Source organism: Centroberyx gerrardi, chromosome 13, assembly GCF_048128805.1.
Source record: "Centroberyx gerrardi isolate f3 chromosome 13, fCenGer3.hap1.cur.20231027, whole genome shotgun sequence".
Taxonomy (NCBI): domain Eukaryota; kingdom Metazoa; phylum Chordata; class Actinopteri; order Beryciformes; family Berycidae; genus Centroberyx; species Centroberyx gerrardi.
This window is the reverse complement of record NC_136009.1, coordinates 5,334,331-5,355,666: the sequence shown is the minus strand read 5'-3', so window position 1 is coordinate 5,355,666 and position 21,336 is coordinate 5,334,331. Positions and strand designations below refer to the sequence as shown.

The 21,336-nt window shown below is 40.4% G+C and overlaps 1 protein-coding gene across 1 annotated transcript in view; it reads right to left on the bottom strand.

Annotated features, from left to right (window-relative positions):
* The window catches only part of tox (thymocyte selection-associated high mobility group box), a 41,163-nt gene extending 28,168 nt beyond the window's left edge, over window positions 1-12,995 (bottom strand). The window contains exon 1 of the mRNA XM_071906284.2: window positions 12,707-12,995. Within this exon, the coding sequence (XP_071762385.1) occupies window positions 12,707-12,811 (105 nt within the window). The 5' untranslated portion in view covers window positions 12,812-12,995. The remainder of the gene's footprint in view (window positions 1-12,706) is intronic.
* Between the last annotated feature and the right edge of the window lie 8,341 nt (window positions 12,996-21,336).

The window sequence follows — 21,336 nt, the reverse complement described above, 5'->3', positions numbered from 1 at the left end:
TCCTCTCACCAGTGTCTGCAGGATTCAGCAAAGTGAATGTAAGACTTTCTAGAACCGTTTTAATGCCACTTAAAAGAAATGTTAAGCCCATTTTTACCACAAAATTAAACATGAAAAGTGAACAGTAAACAAGTAGAATTTAGGTCAGTGTGACTGGGGTGGGATCTTTATTTAAGACTTAAACGCTACACTTAACTGTATTTACTAAGAAGTTTTAAGGCCTTGAGATTAGCTGAATCAATTTAAGATATTTGAAGACTCCCTGCTCTCTTTTCCTTCTCTCTTTCTCTCTCTCCTTCTCCCCCTCTACCCTTCCACTCTCTTGCTACTTCTCCTCCTCCTCCTCCTTTCTCTTCCCCATCCTCACCTCCCTCTCCTCTCTCTTCTCTACTTCCTCCTGTGCTTCCTCCTCCCTACATTAACATTAACATTATTCATCCTACACTGCAGGCTGCAGTGGAGGACAAAGGATTTTATGTCACTTTGTGTGTGTGTGTGTGTGTGTGTGTGTGCGCGCGTGTGTGTGTGTGTGTGTGTGTGTGTGTGTGTGCGTCATGGGCAAGTGGACAGACAGCTGGTCATATCACCACATCACATATCCATTATATGTGACTAAAAGCATTTGATTACGTATTCAAACGTAATTGAAACATTAGCTCTCTAACATCTCATGGACTCCTGGCCAGGGAGGGTTTGCAAACCGCTTTCATCTTTCGAGGACATAAACGCTTTGATATTGTAGGAATCAAATATTACAGTCAGACTTAAAATTGAGACCAGATTGATTGAGCCACTACATTCAGCTAAGGCAAAGCTCAGGATAAATGTTACCAGAACAACCAGACACCTGCTAACAAGGTTCCCACTAGGGTTAGGCCGATAGATCAGTTTGATGGTGTTACTGAGCCAATGGAATTGTTATTGAGCACTGATATGATGGAGGATCCTCATGACCACAGCTACAGAAAAACAGTCTGTAAAACTTGTGATGAAACTTAACCTTTTGGCAAATTTTATTTAGGCCTATTTAGTTTTCCCTACCATTCAATATGTGTGGTGGGTCACTCTGCGTTAAAGAGCTGCTAACACTAAAAGAATTTCATTAGTCTGGGTTTCAATAGAGAGTTTTTGTGTCCAATGATGGTCTAAAACCACCCTGACAAGAATATATTTCTGGGGGAAAATATTTTTGGACATGAAAATGGTCAATTTTAAAGATAACGAATATTGTCACAAAACATTGGCTTTAGACAGCTTCAATCCAAAAATATCAGTATTAGCCTTCAAAAAACCATATCGGTCAAACCCTAGTTCCCACACAGAGAGACTATTTCAGTGTCTGCCAGGAAAAACCTTCCAACAAACATTTAAATCCATATTCAAACCATATTCAACTATATTCAAATAATTTTTGCTTGAGTATAGTGGGTACATAATCATGGTTGGGTTGACATGATGGATACATAAAAAAACGTTTGAACAGGTGGGCAGAGGAAACGCACGCACACACACACACACACACACACACACACACACACACACACACACACACACACAGGTGGACAGACAGGTGTAACTCCCCTCTCCATTCACCAGCTGTTGGGTATCATGCAAATGAGGTGTAAGTTTACAGAGTCAACAGAAAGCCAAAACACAGTCATGGGTGATCTAATGTAGCTAACACACACACACACACACACACACACACGGTCACACCCAGTCTTATACACACACACACACACACACGCACACACACACATGCACACACACACACACACACACACACAAACACACACAAACACACACACACACACACAGTATCTGTGGCTTATAGCCATAATAGTGAATTTTTAATGCTTTACATGGAACAGCTCCACATATCCATACAACATCATCAACAACAAAAACAGAAATGGAGCGAGAGCTAGGGATGAGATTTCTATCTCTCCCTTTCTCTTCTCTTTCTCTGATCTTTTTCTTCCTCTCGGGGAGCAAATGGGTTTTCCAGACAAGTAGAAGAGAGGACGAGAGAGGAGAAGAAGAGAAGAGAAGAGGAGACATATTGACCTCAATGTCGAATTGGCTTTATCCATTTAACTATGCAGAAGGGCTGATATGCACACACACACACACACACACACACAGTAATAAACTTAATATAGCACAATGTCACAAAGTGCTTCAGAAAGAGTAAAACAATAGTAAATATAAGCCCACAAGATAAGGAATAAGACATGAATTAAAAAGACTAACTAAAATGGGTAAAATAATAATAAAACAAATACAATAATAACAATAAAGCAAAAACATCAAGCAGAGACACACTATTCACCTGACTGGTTAATGCCTCCGTTGGCCACTTGAAAATTTACATAAAGTAGCCGAGAGGTCTACTCCCCCCCGCACCTACTGCCCAAACCATATCCTCACCTAAAAAGGTAGTCATTTCAAGTTAGCTGCTAACCTGCCTGGCAAATGTTAGCATTACTGCTTATTATGGGAGGTTTCTGGCCATGTGATGCTCTTTATTATGGTGTTGTAGAGGTTTTTTTGTAGTCTTAGACATAAAGTAATTGTGCCTTATTGGACATTTAATGGCTAGGCATACAATAACAGACACATTTCTTTCTGACTTGCTTCTTCTCTTTTTCTCACAAGGCATTTCTAAGTGGCTAATGCTAGAGCTAGTGTTCCCATGCAGCAAGATACGGCGCTCAAGCTATACGAAGTAACATCAGAAAAGAAGAGATGAGAAAGAGAAAGGGGAAGAGGATCAGCGGGGAGAAATTGTGATGATTTCCTTTCATCAGGCTCTCAGTGTGAGAGGCAGAGTGGAACCTATTACACTCTCCATCAACCCTGAGAGAGAGAGAGAGAGAGAGAGAGAGAGAGAGAGAGAGAGAGAGAGAGAGAGAGAGAGAGAGAGAGAGGGAGAGAGAGAGAAAGAGAGAGAGAGAGAGAGCTTCTCCATGGAAAGCTCTCTCAGTGGTTGTGACTGACACTTAGCAGCTCTAAACTTAAACCTTTAATACAGCCAAGACATTACAGATGATACAACAGGTAGTTTCAGCCCAAGATGCATTCAAACCATACAAGTCCCATAAAGCCCACATGTAGCCTTTATGTAGTTGATTATTTATTGGTTGCTATGACAACTCTTGTGGTAATCAGGCAGCTAGTTAGCGATCTTGTTTTCTTCCGTTTTTCAATTCATTTGCCCATATGCTACTTTGGGGAAATCTTTTTAGGCATATGTTGATAACCATTGTGTAAAAACCAAAATACCTGTGAGGGCGTTTTTCACTGTGATTATGGGATAGCATGCATTTGGTACAAGGTGCAGCTGAAGTTTAATTGCTATATTCAGCTCACAGTATGATTCACTAACATTGGGTTAAAAAACAATATTGTCACCATATCTAAAATCAACTGTGTGATTTATATAAAGCCTCTAGCAGATGATAACCCAAACATACTATCACTAGTTGGTTTTTATCCATAAGGCTATTTAATGTGAATTATGATGTCCAGAATTAGAAAAGCTGACTGTACAATTTTAGATACAATTTTCTCAATATCACAAGAAAAGATTATGCTTGCTTGAGGCAGAAAAAGTTTTCATCAATGAAGAAATCATGCAATAAATAGGGATAACAGCTACACATGACATAGACTTGGCATGATTGGCCTGATGAATCATTCCATTATGCATTAAAATATTGCCAAGTGCATTTCCTTGTTTTCAGACAAAATCAAATATGGCCAACATTACCTGACACTAAAAAACAATAACAACTTGCCCAGTACTAATCAGTTCTTGAAAGACATTTTTTTCTGGTGGCTGTGTTTTCCGATGTAGCTCCAGGAAGCCTATTTATTCACTTCAACCCAGCTGACGGGAAACACACCCACAGTAATTTGAACGTTATTTTCTATGACATTTCAAAAGTTTGTTTAAAATCTGCTTGGCAGTTGGATGGAAACATGGCTCCTATCTGCTAACTCATTAGCATTCTGGTGCAATTATGTGAAAAGGTCCAGTTTTGGGGGCTTTCTTTTTCTTTCACTGTGTTTATGTACTGAGAATGCATCATAACACATAAATTACACATTTTACATTGGTGGGGTGTGAATTTATGCTAAATGATGATCGTAAATGATGTGCCACGCAACAAAAGAGAGTACCCGTTCTGAAAAACTCCAGTCTAGTGCCTCTTCTCAAAATGGGTACTTTTTCAGTGCCTGTGTGTGTGTGTGTGTGTGTGTGTGTGTGTATGAAGCCTTACTGTGAGAGAAGCACGAAGCATGGCAAGGTTTGTAGTCAAACCAAATTACCCTCCTCTCTCTCTCTCTCTCTCTTTCTCCCCCTCTCTGCTCTGTCTCTCGCTCTCTCATCTCTGCTCTTCCTTCTCTTCATTTGTGTGTGCGAGTGTGCATGTGTGTATGTTGGTGTGTGTGTGTGTGTGGGGGGGGGTAAAGCAAAGGTTTGAATAACAAGCAGCTAGCTAAGTGGGTCAGGGTCGGAGAGAGGGGGGAGAGGGGGGAGAGAGACTATTAGGATGACAGACAAGGACGAAGGGAAAGAGAGAGAAATATATAGAGGAAGAGAGGGAGAATGGTGAGGAAGAGTAGAGATGAGAGAAAACAGAGAGGTGGGGAGTAATGAAAAGGTACAGGAGGAAGAGACAGAGGTAGAGAGAGAGAGAGCGAGAGAGGCAGAGATAGAGATGTGAACTGGAGGAGTGTGATTTCACTCCTTCTCCCTCAGACCTGAATGTCAAGTGATTTCCTGTTTGATTGAATCATTTGGGCTTTTAAAACGTTTTAACACATACTGTAAAAAATACCCATCTTAACAAGCCACATCATTTAGACCTACAATCTTTTTTTTCTTAAAACAAGTGAAACAAATCTGCCAGTGGGGTGAGATCGTTTCACTTGTTTCCAAGGCAAATTAACTTGTTTCAAGAATTTTCTCAAGAGTTTATCAAGTGTCATTTTCTCTGTAATAGTGAGGTGATCTGCCCTATTCTGCTTAAGAGAAATCTTAAAACAGGTGAAATGGCATCAGGAAAAAAGTTGACCTATCTCGCCTCCTTGGCAGAATTTTTCCGCTTATTTTAAGAAAAAGAAAATAAAATCTTAATAATATGAGACTAAACGACTTGTTACGGTGGAATTCAATTAAATTCAAAACCCTTCATTCACACAGAGAATAGCACACTGAGGACTCTCTTTCACACATGTGCCATGGACAGTTAAAAGACAAAAGTACAACAAAAGCCTCAGTGAGCTATCTAGTCAACAGCGATACTACCCAAGCGTCTGCAGTGTTGGTCTTGGCTTCCTCTTCAACTCAAACCCGTGTCATGGATGGAAACACTGCCATTTCCTAGTGTTTGTGAAGTTATCTTTGAATAAATGTGGCACCAAAATAATCCTGAATCCATTTCAGCATGTTTTTTTCTAACACTGATGGGTTTGGGTGGCGTATGAAGCTGTGTGACTGGACTGGACTGAATGGGTTTGGTTTGGCTCTAAAATGCTTCAGGCGGACTTACTGTAAAAAAAAAAAGTCAACTAGCACAGTACCACAGCCAGGGATAGTTAGAGGAAGAGAGAGAAAGACCTGTGTGTGTGTGTGTGTGTGTGTGTGTGTGTGTGTGTGTGTGTGTGTGTGTGTGTGTGTGTGTGTGTCTGAGTGAGGGAGAGACAGAGGGAGAGAGAGAGAGAGAGAGAGAGAGAGAGAGAGAGAAGAGAGAGAGAGAGAGAGAGAGAGAGAGAGAGAGAGAGAGACACAATATAACAGCTGTGGTAGTTCAACTCAGCAACTGTTTATCTGACTTATCACTCTGTCACTATGACGACAATATAAACCAAGTTTTATTGGCTACACTATATCCACCATGACTGTAAGCCTAGATCAACTGCATGTGTGTATGTGTGTGTGGAAGGACATTCTACATAGAGGCAGCTGTTTAATCACTGATTTTTGAACTTTTTCTATTTTTCTTTTTTTAAGGAGAGCAGCCAGACCAAACTCTTTTAATATTTCCCTTTTCTACTTTTATCAGAGTCCAGTAAAGAGAGACAGCACAGGATCTGGGTTTCCACCAATTATTTTTATGTAAACTATGATTCATCGAATTAGAAAAGCTGAGTGGAAATAGAATTTCGATTAAATGTACTCAATATCGCAAGATCATTTGGTAAGACTTGAATTACCTTGAACATCACAACATTTTAATTTGATAACATTATAATTACATCATGACCGCATCAGAAAAGTCATAATACACTATACTGCATCATGAATCTGGCATGAGCGGGTTATGAGACTGTTAGAAGAAATACACTAAATGTACAAAATATTCTTCTTCTTCTCTTCATCTACATCTCTTCCTTTGTGACTGGTATAGATTTAAAAATATGAGATGTTTTTTTTACTTGGATTCACTACATCAGTGTACTGTATGAAAAGAGTAAGTGTCTCTAATATTTTGTACATTCCGTGTATATTTACCACTGAATTTTTTTGTTTAGTAGACATCAAATGTATTATAGGCTAAGAATTCTTCTTATTGCTACATCATGAACTTCATGCCAGATTCATGATGCATTATAGGGTATTACATCAACAAGGAAAGTGTTACTGATCAGGTTTATGCTGACTTGTGACAGAAAACGTCTGTAAAATACAGTATCTGTCCACCAAAGAACAATAAGAACTTGTTCAGTACTAACCAATTCTTAAAAAACAAAGTTCTACGCTCTGGAAGTCTATTTATTTGCTTCAACTCTGCTGATGGAAACACATAATTTCCATTTCATTCTTTGCAGTATTTCAAAATTTTGCTTAAATTTGCTTGACAATTGGATGGAAACACTGCTGGTGAGGGACAATGAGATGAGAAGAGCTCGGTGTGGCATCTTCGCTCAGAAAGCCAGATATCTGTTCTACAGCTGCCACACCTCTAACCTACAGTTAGCTCAACATACAAGACCTGCCTTAGGAAAGAAATCTGACACACACACACACACACACACAATGCCACAGATCTGACACAATAGCACACACGCACAGAAACAACAAATGCATTGTCTCTCATTGTCTCTCTCTTTCACACAAACCCACCCATCCCCCCCCCACACACACACACACACGCACGCACAGATCAGCGAGGTAAATTCTGGTGTTTTTCACATTACCATCATTACACCTCTGTTTGACATCCTCCACAGGCCCTTTCCCACTGCATGACTTTAATGGCATCAGTTGTAACATGAACTACATCCTGCTGAGCGTATTAATTCACACACTACTTACCCAGTCAGACGACAGGCAGTTCCAGGCAGACAGTCTGGCCAAATGAACACTCCATAGAGCGTCATAGCGGCTCAGTGGACTGAAGTGTCAGCCATGTATGAACAAAGTTGTGGGTTCAAATAAAAAAAACAAAAAAAGAATCTTAAAGCCAGTTCTAGCCCACTGTCCTCTGACAAAATGACTCACTGCTTTGATCATGTACCCCAGGTCTCAATAGCATATAAACTTTACAGTTCGAGATCTAATGACTCACACTGTATACACTGAATGGAAGTAGCAGAGGAATCACAGATGAGCAGAAAACTCACTCACACTAACTTTCTGTTTGAAGGCAAATGGGAGTAAGAAGCGGGGTCAAAACAAGCACAACCTTACACCATTTCAAAAGCAACAGATTCCCAGCTACCCAGAATAATTAGGACTATCACACAACAGATTTGACCATTGTACTTGTGATTATATGATTATGAACAAAAGTGCTGAAGTAAAGTGGACCACAACAACTCCTGAATCCTTAGTGCTTCAGGAACTGATCCAAAATCTTCCACCAGCAGTAAATTCATCCAAGTCATTCTCACTAATACACGTACGCACACACACGTAGAACAATGTAGGAATGATTGCAATATGTGATTTGATTGCAATATGTTTGTTTTGGAAACGAAATCCTGATAATTAGTCTCTCCTGGCAGCGCTCTATCTCCGCCCATCTGTTCCATTTGGCATCCCTCCACCAACCAGGAGCCCCTGGTCGCTCGGTCCCCACGATTCGACCAATTGAAAAAGCGTTCGGCCGCACCGGGATGCAAGCGACTGTGCTGAAAGTCACCCAATCGTCTGCCTCGGGGGTGGGGGGGGTCCCCTGGCACGGGGTTCGGTAGCAGGACAGACAGCCAAAATGGACAGACGGACAGACAGACTGACTGGTTTTGTTCTGATAGATAATTAGATGAGATGCCGACACTTTGGCCGTTTAGAAAGCTGTAGGAGGGAGGGAGACGGTGGGAATGTGTGATAGACAAAGACACAGAGGAAGACGGTGCGAGGACGACGGGATCAATTCTGGCCCATTGAAGTGGAATTCCCATTCTGACTGTCCTTGCACAGTTTTGTGATACAGGTGATTCATTTTAGACCGTTTAGCAGATGCTCTCATTCAGAGTGAATGATTCACCAACACTACCAATCTGACTCATAAGATAAGATAAGATAAGATAAGACAAGATAAAATAAGACAAGATAAGATAAGATAAGAAACTTTGTTGTCTTAGACTCAGCGCTGCTTTAACAGACATAGACAGACAGGTTACAATACAGGACAACAAACTGCCAACATTAATGTAAAACATGCAGACAGTCCAGTGTGCAGACATCCACAACTTTACCAATACTTTGTGGGTCACTGGACCAAAATGATTGCGATATGACTTATTTTTCCAATACAAAGATCTAACATCCTTTTATGTGCGTGTGTGTGACTGTCTTCTTGGCCTACTGTCACTCCTCGACCAGGTTTTGAGAGCTGGAAGACTTTAATCTCTTTTCTCATTTTCTCCTCTATTCTCCATCCCTCTTCTTTTCTCTCCTTTCTTTTGCCCTTTCTTCTTCTCTTCTCTTCTTCTCTACCTACTTCTCTCCTGTTCTCATCCTCTCCCCTTTCCTCCTTTGTGAATCTTCTCACTGCTCTCCTTCAATCTATTCTCTTGCTCTTTTCTCAGGCCTTCTTCTTGCCTCTCCGTTCTCTCTTCCTCTCTATTTGCTTTAGAAATACCTCACCCAGCTTTCACAATCACATGTTTACATTAGGCCTTCTCTCTCTCTCTCTCTTCCACCCTTCCCTTCCTCTCCTTCTCTCTCCGATTCACCCCCTCTCTGCCTCTTTCTCTCTCCCTCTTTCTCAAGGCTGCACATTTAATGAAACGATCGTATATTTCAATTTTAGTTGCCATCACTAATAATTGTAGAATTTATTACAAATGCTAAATTCAGCTTGTAATATTGAAATGTTTAATTTAATCTCACTTCATTTCGAAAGCCCGCTGTATCAAATGAAATGCTCCCATTCGCATCCGTGGCAATTCACAATGAGCACTGTCACCCATCAGTGCTCAGTGTGCAGCTCAGTCACCTCTATTCAAATCCAGCCCTACATGTGACTAAATTGTGCACAAGCAGCACAGACAGTGAAAGTGAGCAGGCTGCTGGCCTATAGGACTAGTCTGGCACTTAGCTTACTGAGCTTTACATCATGGATAACTCTAGTCTGTCCACAACTTTGGTAAGAACATATGAGACCTACTGAGGAGAAGCATATCTGTCCTCCGATTTACATTGTTTCAGTAGCAAAATAAACTGCCATCTGTCATTTTGGGTACAAACCAAATGATGTTGAACAAGAGGATACTGTGCAAACTTTGCCTTGGGGATTTTGCTGCATCTCAAGGTAATATGATAAGGGATGTAGTGGAAGGTAAACCCACCTACAATCAGTTTACTCACCTTTTTATCTGACAAATGGAGTTGGTGGTAAACATGCATCTTTTTGAGGCAGATTCATAGTTTACATCATGGCAAGTAGTATTGAACTGGTGTGAGTTATATGAAGATAGGGTTATTTAGGGGGGAAAACAAAAAAAACAATGAATGTTCTCCCATTCTCCCCGCTACACACTGAAACATCTATAGCAGAAACAGTAAACAGTGTGTCTCCCTGTCAATCAGGCTCCAGTGAAATCACAACAACAAGCCCAAGGTAAAGTACAGTCTACACTTTTATGGGAATGTCTATAAAGACCAGTAAAGCACAGTCTATTATGGGAATGTGTGAATAAAGAGCACAGTAACATTGACTAGAGGCTTGCTACCTGCTGCTGCTGTAACAACGTAATACTGCAATGATTTAGAAGGTTTAAAAGTTGCAAAAAGTCAGTACACTAATTTAAGATGCAAAAACATCCAAGAAACAAATTTTGCTCCACAATAATTAATCATAGTTAATAATCGTGGTCACAATATTTCATTAAATATTACCATTTTAGCCGTAATTGTGCAGAGACCTAGATTCTCTCTATGAAATGGAAAATGTAGACCAACACTGGCATTATAACTTTACATTTCACATATCTATAGGACATGCCCCTCCTCCCTCTCTCTCTCTCACACACACACCTCTCTTTCTCTTCCTCTACACACATAAACGTACATATTCTGGGTTCTCTATGTCTTTATCTCTTTCACTCCATGTTCGCTCTCACACACACACACACATTCCCTCTCTTCATTCTCTTTCACACAGCCTCTCGCTCCTCTGTTCTTTCCCTCTTTCTCCTTTCCTCTCATTCTGTTTCTTCTGTGCTTCCCACTTTCCTCTCTATTCTTTCTCCCTTTCGTTCTTCTCCTGCGCCTTTTCCTTCCCTCTCTCTCTGTTCTCCCTCTCTCTCTCTATTTTCTCTCTCTCTTTTCCCCAGCAGAGTAATATGATCTCCTCTATCAGGCCGACAGAGCCGTGAATCAAAAGACACACGGAGAGAAATATAGTACAAACCTTAGCAGCCCCACCCCCACTATACCTCCTCCTCTCTCTCTCTCTCATCTACAACATCCCTACCCCCCAAGCCTCTCTCTCTCTCTCTTCTCGCTCCAATCCCTACCCCCAACCCTCTAGCTCTCTCTCTCTTCTACATCCCCAGCCTCGATCTTCCATCTCTCTCTCACACACTCACTGAAACACAGCGTGGCGATAGTGATACGACAGCTACAGAGTACAGAGCGTTTATTTTATACTGGTTTCAAAAGCAGCAGGTTAGATAGTAAAAGCCAGTCAGTTTACATCAAATGATAAGGCGGGTTGAAAAACCAGCCTGTAAATGATTAGAAAGCAGTCGGTAATGATATTCTGTTCATCCCCAAAGGGAAATTCTTGAGGTCAGGGGTCAGGTTCAGCTACAGAACAGCATCCTGGAGCTAGTAGGGGTTCAGTGCCTTGCTTAAGGACACTTCAGCAATGGGGTTTCTAACCATTAGACCACCCTGTTGTTGCTGAGAGTATAGGGCAGGATTAAAACCAGCCTGTCAGAGTGAGAGCAGTCAGTAAGTTTAAGAGGACGGGTAGGGTAGGATAACCAGTCTGCAAATACTCCTATCAATTAGTAAGTCCAGAAGCAAACAGGCCAAGTTTTACACCAGCCTGTCAATTATTATATACTGACATGAGTAAGTCCATGAGAGAGATAAACTAGGATTAAAAACCAGCCAGTAAAAGAATAGAAAGTAAGAGAACAGTCAGTCAGTTCAGTCTAAGCAGGGCAGATGTGGAGTTATGTAGCGACTACTCTACATAAAAAAAGAGAGTATTAGTATGTTTTAATGAGCCAATAGTGAAATGCCATTTACTCAGTTTGGGGCCCAGACTGCTGAAGTGAGAGAGAGAGAGAGAGAGAGAGAGAGAGAGAGAGAGAGAGAGAGAGAGAGAGAGAGAGAGCAGAAAATATTCAAATCCATATCATTCTTACATTACAGCATGGCTGCAGCTTGCCAGAGCCTGACAGAAGAAAGTATTCAAACAGTCCTTGCTATTTTAAAAACTCTATTTTAAAATTTTTAATTTTCTATTTTTATTTCACTATTTTACACAACTAAATACGATATAATCCTAAATATTGTAGGGTACTGTTTTTCATTTTAATGTCATTTTATTGCCAAATAACAGACAGATAGATAGAAAGATAGATAGATAGATAGATAGATAGATAGATAGATAGATAGATAGATAGATAGATAGTTCTGCTCTGTATCTGACTCTGACCTTTGACCTCCCTGTGGAGGGGGGCAACAGAGGATTCCCCTACAGAGACCAATTAAGTATCACATTATTTGAGAACGGGGGTCATTGGTGTAAAATCTAAAATAGATGAGCGAACAAGAACATGTTTATGCTTATATTTTCCTTCTCACCTTTTCCAGTCATGTATTTTTATTCCATAATTAACTTCTCTAGCTGCATTTATCAGTCGGTGCCTAATAAAGCAATTAATTACCACTCAATTATCAGGACTGAAGTTTTGATTAAAGGTATCATTACATTACTGACATCAAACTCTGAATAAAATTACTTTCTGTAAGTCATCTAATGAGCGGATATGACAGATAGGCAGGAGAGAAGTGAACAGTCTCTAGTTAACTTCACTAGCTGCAGTCATTAGCTGGAGCTTAATTAAGCAATTAATTACTACTCAATTAGATGGAAAGATGGATACACAGATAGAGAGGGGGCACTGGTTAAACAAAGCAAAAAAACAATAAGTAGGTGAACAAAAGCATCATTTTCATCTCTAGACATAAAGAAATGGAAGCATGTAGGTTCTTGTTTTCCCTCCTCACCTTGTTGGTCCCGAAGGCCGGGTCAGGGTAGGAGAGCTGCCCCAGCCTAGTGGGATCTGACGCGGCCAGAGACTGAGGAGGAGGCGGGTAAACTCTCACATCCATGGCTCATATACATCCACTTCTCCTGCTTTTCTTCTCTTCTCTTTCCTCTTTCACTCTCAACTTCGACTCTCACACACAGGACAGGTCCTTTGGAGAGGGAAGGAGCCACCGAGATACTACTGCTTTTAAAAAGTTGGAAGGTTTTCAACGGATAATACACAGATTAATACACAGCTACAGCCCAACAGACAGGGACTAAACGGAAAAAATTCCAAAATTCTTTTTCGGTTTAGTAAATATGTCGTTTTCAAGCAAAAAAAAAAGTCGGTAAAATAAGCTGAGAGAGTCACTGAAGTTTTCCTGGATGCTCTCCTCTCCACACCGGTTCTCACTCGCCGGTAACGGCAGCTTTGAGGATAAAACTTCCCGGTAAACGCACTTCTTTAAGACCCACTCGGTAAAAAACAGAACCAAAAGAGGCAGTGAGGTACTTTAAAAAGCGGTGTAATTATTTTAACTCCGTCGGTATCCTTCGTTTTACCCGTATCCAGTACTAAGTTGTTCGGACAGGGAACCCTGTCTGTCCCCCGGTTGGGACTGTGTGTGTTTAACGGTCGGCTCCTCCGCTGCTGCTGCTGCTGCTGCTGTTGCTGCTGTTCGGTGTTCTGGTACCTCGCGTACGATTCATACAAAGAGCTTCGTCAAGGCAGCCAAAGTTAGCCACAACAAAACCGGAAAACAAGTGACGTTTGCCTTCAAAATAAAAGCGTAAAATTTGTTAGTGGAAAAACAAGCCCAAATAAGCGTTGGGAGTGCACAGAACAAAAGAAACATGTCTAAAATACTTCATGCAATCATTAAATATATATGGACACAAACTATAGCTTTGTGTTACTTAAAAAGTAAAATTTCAATACGTTCTTTAATAAGGGGTTTTATTTTGAAAGTTAACATCGAAAGTCCAATTTCCAACTGTGGCTAGCTTGACACTGGGCATACAAAGCACCCATGCAGCCGGACGGGAGGACGCGCTCCATCTAGAGGGGGAGCAGGAGTGTCTCAAAAAAACTCAAATCAGGTCTTTTGTAAATTCTATTTCTGTGAGTGAACGGGTCTTTTATTTATTTATTTATTTATATATTTATTTATATATGTTGGGGGGTTGGTGGTGGGTGGGAGGATTGGGTCGCGGGTGGGGGGGGGGTTCTCCTCATGTCATAGGAATGCAATGTGTTTTATGAATCTATGTTGATTGCATGACGTCATTCAATAAAATATATTGCAGAAAAAGATTCCTATATGGTTTTCTTCTGTTTCTTCTTTCTTTCTTCTTTGCCTAGGACAGCCCAGTGAATATTTGTGAACAGGAACAACTCCCTTCCAGAGCCAGAAAACAGAGAACTATTACTCAAATTAGTGATAGCCTCAGATGCAAAACAGTCATATGCCACCTATACAAACAGAGTGGAGTTTCAACCTGGAAGCCAAGGGAAGAGAAAGGGAGATGATTAAAACTCAGTTTGTCTCCTCTGACTTATCCTATCATCATTTATTTTGAGTTTAAATGAAACGTATAACACAGGTGATGTATTTTCTGGTTTCTGTTGCCCAATAGTTAATAGCAAATTTGACCATCTTTATGCCAGAAAACTCTAAAACATACAACTATTCAGTGTTTCCCCCCAGAGTTTTAGTATTGTCTTGGCGGAAAAGCCTCTGAAACAGCATTTAGACCATCATGGGACACTAAAACTGCAGGCTGAGGCAGGTTCCAATGCAGGTTTTACAGACTGATACCGTTGAAGCTGTTGAGTAAAAACAGGAACTGGAACAGGAAGCTCCATCTAAACTTGAGGTGGACAACCACTTTTTAATAGAGGAGCAACATTAGCCCGATATGTTGGCAAACTAATAAATGAGTATACTATTATGTACTACTGTTCTCATGATGATGAAAACACTCAATCAATGTTTAGAACAGCAAATGTAAAAGCTTTCATGAACTGGACATAGGTTGAATCATTATTTTGTTATATCAGTCAGCGATAGAGAATAGCAAAACAAACATTTATTTATATGAAATTATATGAGGATTATGACTTTAAGTGTGATCCTAGTGCAAGACACAATACATGCATCCCCAACATCATGAGTATGAATACAGCTAATAATGTTTTACGGTCCCTCCCACTCATACATAATCTAATAAATAAAGCCGCAAGGTCTTCATTCAGTCGAACAATAAGAATAGTCGCCTAATTCAAAAGTCATAGTCACTGAATTGAAAAGAAGAAGAGAGAGTCAGTGAACGGGGGAAAGGGGTAGAGATAAGGTGTGTATGTGTGTGTTTGTGTGTGTGTGTGTGTGTGTGTGTGTGACTGTGCATGTGTGTGTGTGTGTGTGTGTGTGTGTGTGTGTGAGAGAGAGAGAGGGAGAGAATTCCAGTACAAACCAAACCAGCAGACTGAATGTTGCTTTCTGTCTGCTTTCTGGAGTCAGCATGACATTTAATGACACAACAACACATTTCCATTATCTGGAACAAAGTACACACACACACACACACACACACACACACGTACAGGTACACACAAATACATACTGTATGCACACACAATAGAGAGTGCTCTCTCTCTCTCTTACATACACACACAGATGTGCACACACATACGCATAACAGATGGTCACATGTGCATAGAAAATTACATGCACAGACTCACATGTACCTACACATGCGCTCACACACACATACATGCACACGCAGATGTCCATACACACATAATGATACTACACTGGAACACGCCCACACACACACACACACACACACACACACAGACACAGAAATCATGCACACACATACATACACACATGCACAATTCATATATATACACACACACACACACACACAGAGAGAAAATCATGCACACACATACACCTAGAAATATTCATATACATATATGTGCACACAAATAGGTTTGATACAGGTTCTCTCACACACAATTAAACACACACACACACACACACACACACACACACCACCACCACCCAGCCCACACATACTTAGTATACATACATACAGTGTGTGATTCACCCATCCCCCACACACACACATACATATATCCACCCCTCCCCTCCCCTGAAAAAGGCATAATTCACTCCCACATTCTCCTCCCCCACACACACTTCTCCCTATAAAACTCTAACACACACACACACACACACACACACATTAAGCCGCATGCACACATGCACTAAACCAGTCAGTCACATGTTCTCACATGCATGTGTATACATAAAACCACACATACACACACACACACACACACACACATGCATGTATGCAAACACACACACACAGCTGTATACATATACTATATACACACTAAGCCTATACTGTACTATATATGCTAATGCATGTCGACGCACAAAAACACATTCAAACGCAAACAAACACACTCCCTCTCTCTCTCTCTCTCTCTCTCTCTCCCTCTCTCTCTCTCCTCTCTCTCACTTCTCAGATTTCCATGCTATAGGCTTTCCAACCTTTCTGATGGGATGGATTTCTGATGTACTGTATAGTGTTTGAATGATGTGTGTCTCCTGCATGTCGGGGGATTACATTATAGATTCATAGCAAGCAAAAAAACAGCCACCTCTTTAGGTTTATGGCTCTCCAGAATGGGAAAAGGAGGCAAAAAACCAGGGGGAAAAAAATGGAATTCTGCTGAATGTTAATGTTGGAATGTTAAGTCTGAACTGCTGGAAAGAAAAATCTGAATTATCCAAAAACAGGATTTCTCTGATGTTTACCTTGCATAACAAGCAGCGCCATTTCATATTAAACAAGGTATCTGAATGACAAACATAACCGCTATGCAAATAGCAATGTCATTTACATCCTAATGTTGGAGTAGGAGTGGTGTGTTTATAAATCCTGAACCGGAAAAATCATAAGCCTGGATTAATTAAAGCTTGGAAATTAATATGGAGCTCTTAGACAGCTGTATATTTCTGCGTGGCTACTGGGACATTTGTGAACTAAACAGTACTGTATTGTACTTAAACTTAGGCTCCAAGCATCATTTCTAAACTCGCTGCTATTGGTCAAAACAACAGTAAGCTAAAGGGACAGTTGACCCTGTCAGCAGTTCAAAAACCAAATTATACCAACTATGATATATGGTAAGTGTCTGAAATAAATTTTCTGGCTCACCTGCCAAGGGCTGGTAAACATGAAAAAAATGACCTGCCAAGAATGTTTTTACAAACCAAATTAATTCATATGCATTTTTTATAGAAATGTGTCACCTCATCCGTTTTCAATGCTATTTTGTGTATAGAGCAAGCAGCCAATCAACCGTTGTTGTGCTTTGATTTGGTTTGCTGATGCCAGTCAGAGAGTGTACAGTGGCCAGCAGGGACAAAGTTTGAAAACAGGAAAAGACCAAAGAGTATAAGTATATAACAGAGGAATATAAAGTATATAAAGTACAATAAACTAGTAGTATATATATATTACCTAACCCTAACCCTATATAAAGTATACAGACAAATGTAAAGAGTTCAACTGTTAGCATCTCAAAAAGTTACTGGCTCTTTTTTATTCTTCTGCCAAAGACAAATTTTACAGTCATTTGGAGCTTGGTGTTATGCTTGTATATGCTTAAACAATAACATACAAAAGGGAGTATATTGTATAACCACGATATAGCATGACGTTGAGTATGTTACTGCTTTTAATAAAATGATTTTGGCCCACCGCCAACAAAAACTATAGTTCCCTGTTACGCAATGAACATCCTTGCTTGCTTCATTTAGATTGACTATAAACAAGGCGGAGTGATATCATTCGAGTTATAAGGTTCAACTTGTTATATTGCGGTTATAAGCCATGTCATGGAACGCCTCTCGTCCAATCACAACACATGGTTGGAAACAAATGTATAATATACGCTATAGACTAAAGCAGTGGTGAATTGTATTTGATATTTAGTCAATATCAAGTTTATAATCTTCAATTGCAGATCAATAATTTAATTTAGGACTGGAAAGGAAAGGAAAGGAAAGGAAAAGAAAGGAAAGGAAAGGGCAAAAGAGGGGAGGTAGAGGGGAGGAGAGGAGGAAAAAGGAAACAAGGGTTGATGAAGGGAAGGGAGGAAGGGAGAAAAAGAGAAAAAGGAGAAGCTCTCAGAGTGGAAAAAAAACTCCAGACAAACACATATTATTAACTTTTATGACCCCTGTACAAACCCACATCTTCTTTTCATATGCCTCTAACTCTCAACACACACACACACACACACACACACACACACACACTGTATAGCTCCTATGATCTGACAATCTCGTATTCGATGAACGTCAAGTCCGCTGAATTCATTTGCACATTTTTAGCCGACGGTCGATGCATCATTCAGGGCTATTTTTCCCCGCTGTCACTGTTTTACACCCAATCTCATCATTATTTCATACTAGGCTATTTATTATGCCACTGTACTGCATACACACACACACACACACACATACACTCATTCACTCACACATGCAATGGTAGACATATTGCTGAAAGATACATGGCAGATTTGAGACTGAATACTTACTGTATTCAACATAAAGATTTGAGGTCAGAGGCTTTTCATTTTGTCCTTGTTGGATGAAAAAACTTCGCTGTGGTTAAATCTGACAATAGGAGATTCTTTTTACATTTTATATATTCTTATATTTCTAATGTTGCTAATAGTTCTGGGTCAGGGTTGGGTATAAGAACCATTTATAAATAATGACCCTGGTCTAGCTAAACTTCCTCTCTGTGCCTTCATACTGTCTCTATATACTGTAAATAAATGTGCATAAAGATAGCACACTATGAAGGATCATTCATACATGTGTCTCTGTCAGCCACTGTCCACCTTTCACAATGTGAAGCCTACCAGACCAGAGAATACACTATGTTGAGTGATAGTAGGGTCCATGCTAACGCTTTAGCATACACTATGTTGAGCGATAGGCTCCATACTAATGCTTTAGCAAAGGCTACACTATGTTGAGTGATAGCAGCCGCTAGCATTATCTCAAAAGTGAGAAAATGAGAACTCTTAAGTCTGGCAGTTCTGTGCAGGAGATTGGTAACATTTATATAATTTAAATCTGATATATGAATAATAATAATAATAATAAAAAAAGTAATAAAATGTGCGATTTTGAACTACCATACTAGTTTCCCTGTTTCCATAGGAAGTGAATGTGATGGATAATAAGCCTGTGTAGAGCTAAAAATCACTGTGCAGTGTATGAATACATGGTTGTTCACCTGAAATATAAAAAAAATAAACCTGGCTGTATTGAGTTAATGATGTTCATTCATTTTTAAACTTTGCATTACTAAAGGCTCAGTCTTCTAAATTTGGATAATGCTATAGGCCTACTATCACTCAACACAGTGTATGCTAAAGTGTTATGCTAAAGTTGTTTATAGTGGCGCTTATAAAAAGGCTCTGGCTATAAAAAGTATTTCCCCCTTGAAAAGCCAAAGCAAATGTATTTTGAACTTAATTTGTAGTGTGAAAGTATGTGCGGGGTGAAAACTAGCTACTGTAACAGCTATGTTACACAAGATGACACATTCACACTTGCCCCTCTTGGTTCTAATAGATTATGGATTATCAAAGCTAAAATCAAATAGTTGTAGTGCTGTGTGTTTCCCAATCCAGTCCTTGAGTACCTCTGCCCTATCAAACTAATGTAGGCCTACTATATGTTTTCAGGTAATAACTGCATCACCCGACCCTGCTGAAAATAAAACTGTATTGTCTATATGTATTAGTAAGGCACAGGTGTAAAGAGATACGTAGGTCCATGTCTCCGTCCCATTCTTATTGTCCCAGCTCCTGTCACACATTTATAACTCCAGGCAGACAGACAGACAGACAGGCTGCTACAAGGTTACTGCGACCTCCACAGGGAACCAGCTAAGAGCCCAGAGGGTCGATCGATTGCTAATACATGGAACCACTCTTCTAGTGAAAGTGTGTGTGAAGGTGTGTAGGTGTGTGCCAGCTGAAACACGTGGATTCAGCCAGGTTTCTGTCTCACTGAAAGGTGGAGATGAGTGTCTGGCCCTGTTATAGACAATGCTGTGTATTTAAGGTCGCTGAACCCTATGGCTCTGTATGTTCTATTGTGGTGCTACAACTTAAGTTATGAGTATATATATTGACATAACTTATGGACAACTACCCAATGTTCATCAAGTCTCCTACTCACAATCCTTCAATTTGCCTGAGCTGCACTTGGGTCACCTCTTGGTTAGCCTATATTTATGTCAATGTTGTAGCCTGTTAGCCACTTGGGAAAGCTGTAGGCAGATCATTTAATGTCAAGTTACAAATAGGAGCAAAGCCGACTGTGTACTAACGACAAAGTCAAACTTGCCTGAAATCGAAATACAGTCGAACACTGCATGAAAATTTGGATACACTCACTGTGGCTTCGTATTGTTCATTGATTTACACTCCATGCCAGTGTTGTATCAAATTTAAAGAGGCGCTAACATAGGGAAAACTGAAATACCATAATGATGCTATTAGACACAAATACACTAGTACAACGATTTTGTCTTTCAATTTAATATTATTCTTTAATATGAGGGCTGGACCTCCAGAGTAGTAGGGCAAAAGTCCTGTGGCTGCTGTGGTGTGTAGTAGCTAGCTAGCTAGCATCAACGTCTAAACAAACGTCTCTATACAAATGCATTTAACAAATCAGCCTCATCTACAGCAGCTCTAGCAGCCGCAGACAAGGAAGGTCGGCCATGTTCTCTTTGCTAAGCTACAAACATGAATGTTGCTGTTAGCCATCGTGATATAATAATAATGCACTGGGTTCAGGTGAGTCAAGTGTGCTGTTAATTTGCTGTAAAGCTGGCAGTCTTCTGTATGAAGCAGTTATTTTAGTAGAATTGAGGTGTCATGGGTCACTTTTTGCATTTTCATCTTCTTCTAACCTCTCTTGCTATCGATCCTGAGTATTTAACCAACACACTAAACATTTCTGAAACCCTTATGACATACCGTATTTCCTCTAATAGTGGCCTGTAGTCAATTAAAAGCCGGGTCTCCAATAATGGCCGGGGCCGTCGTCGACACGAACAAATAAAGGCCGGCCTCAAATACAGGCCAGGGGAAAAAACAAAGGAAACAAGACTAGGTCAAAACCTAGTATATGGCTGGACCGTGTCCGTCTCCTCTCTCCGCCGCTGCCTCTCCACCGTGCCCACGGCCCGCATTGATCCTCCCGATCCAGCCCCGGACCCCCGCCAAAATCTCGGCCGGATCACCGGGAACACATCGGCGCCCAGGTTCAGTTAGCTTCAGTTAGCTTCAGCTTACATGCAAACAACGGTGGATACCGGTAAACTCCTGGTGCCTGTTTGTAACTGTAGTTTGTAGTAACGTACAAGTGCCACAAGATGGCTCGGCTGGCGGAAGTTTCTGGAGCATGCCGTTGTCGATTACCGTAATTATCGTAATGCATTGCAGTAACAAAAAAACGTCTACCTAACAAACCCCAACAGAAGCAGATCAGAA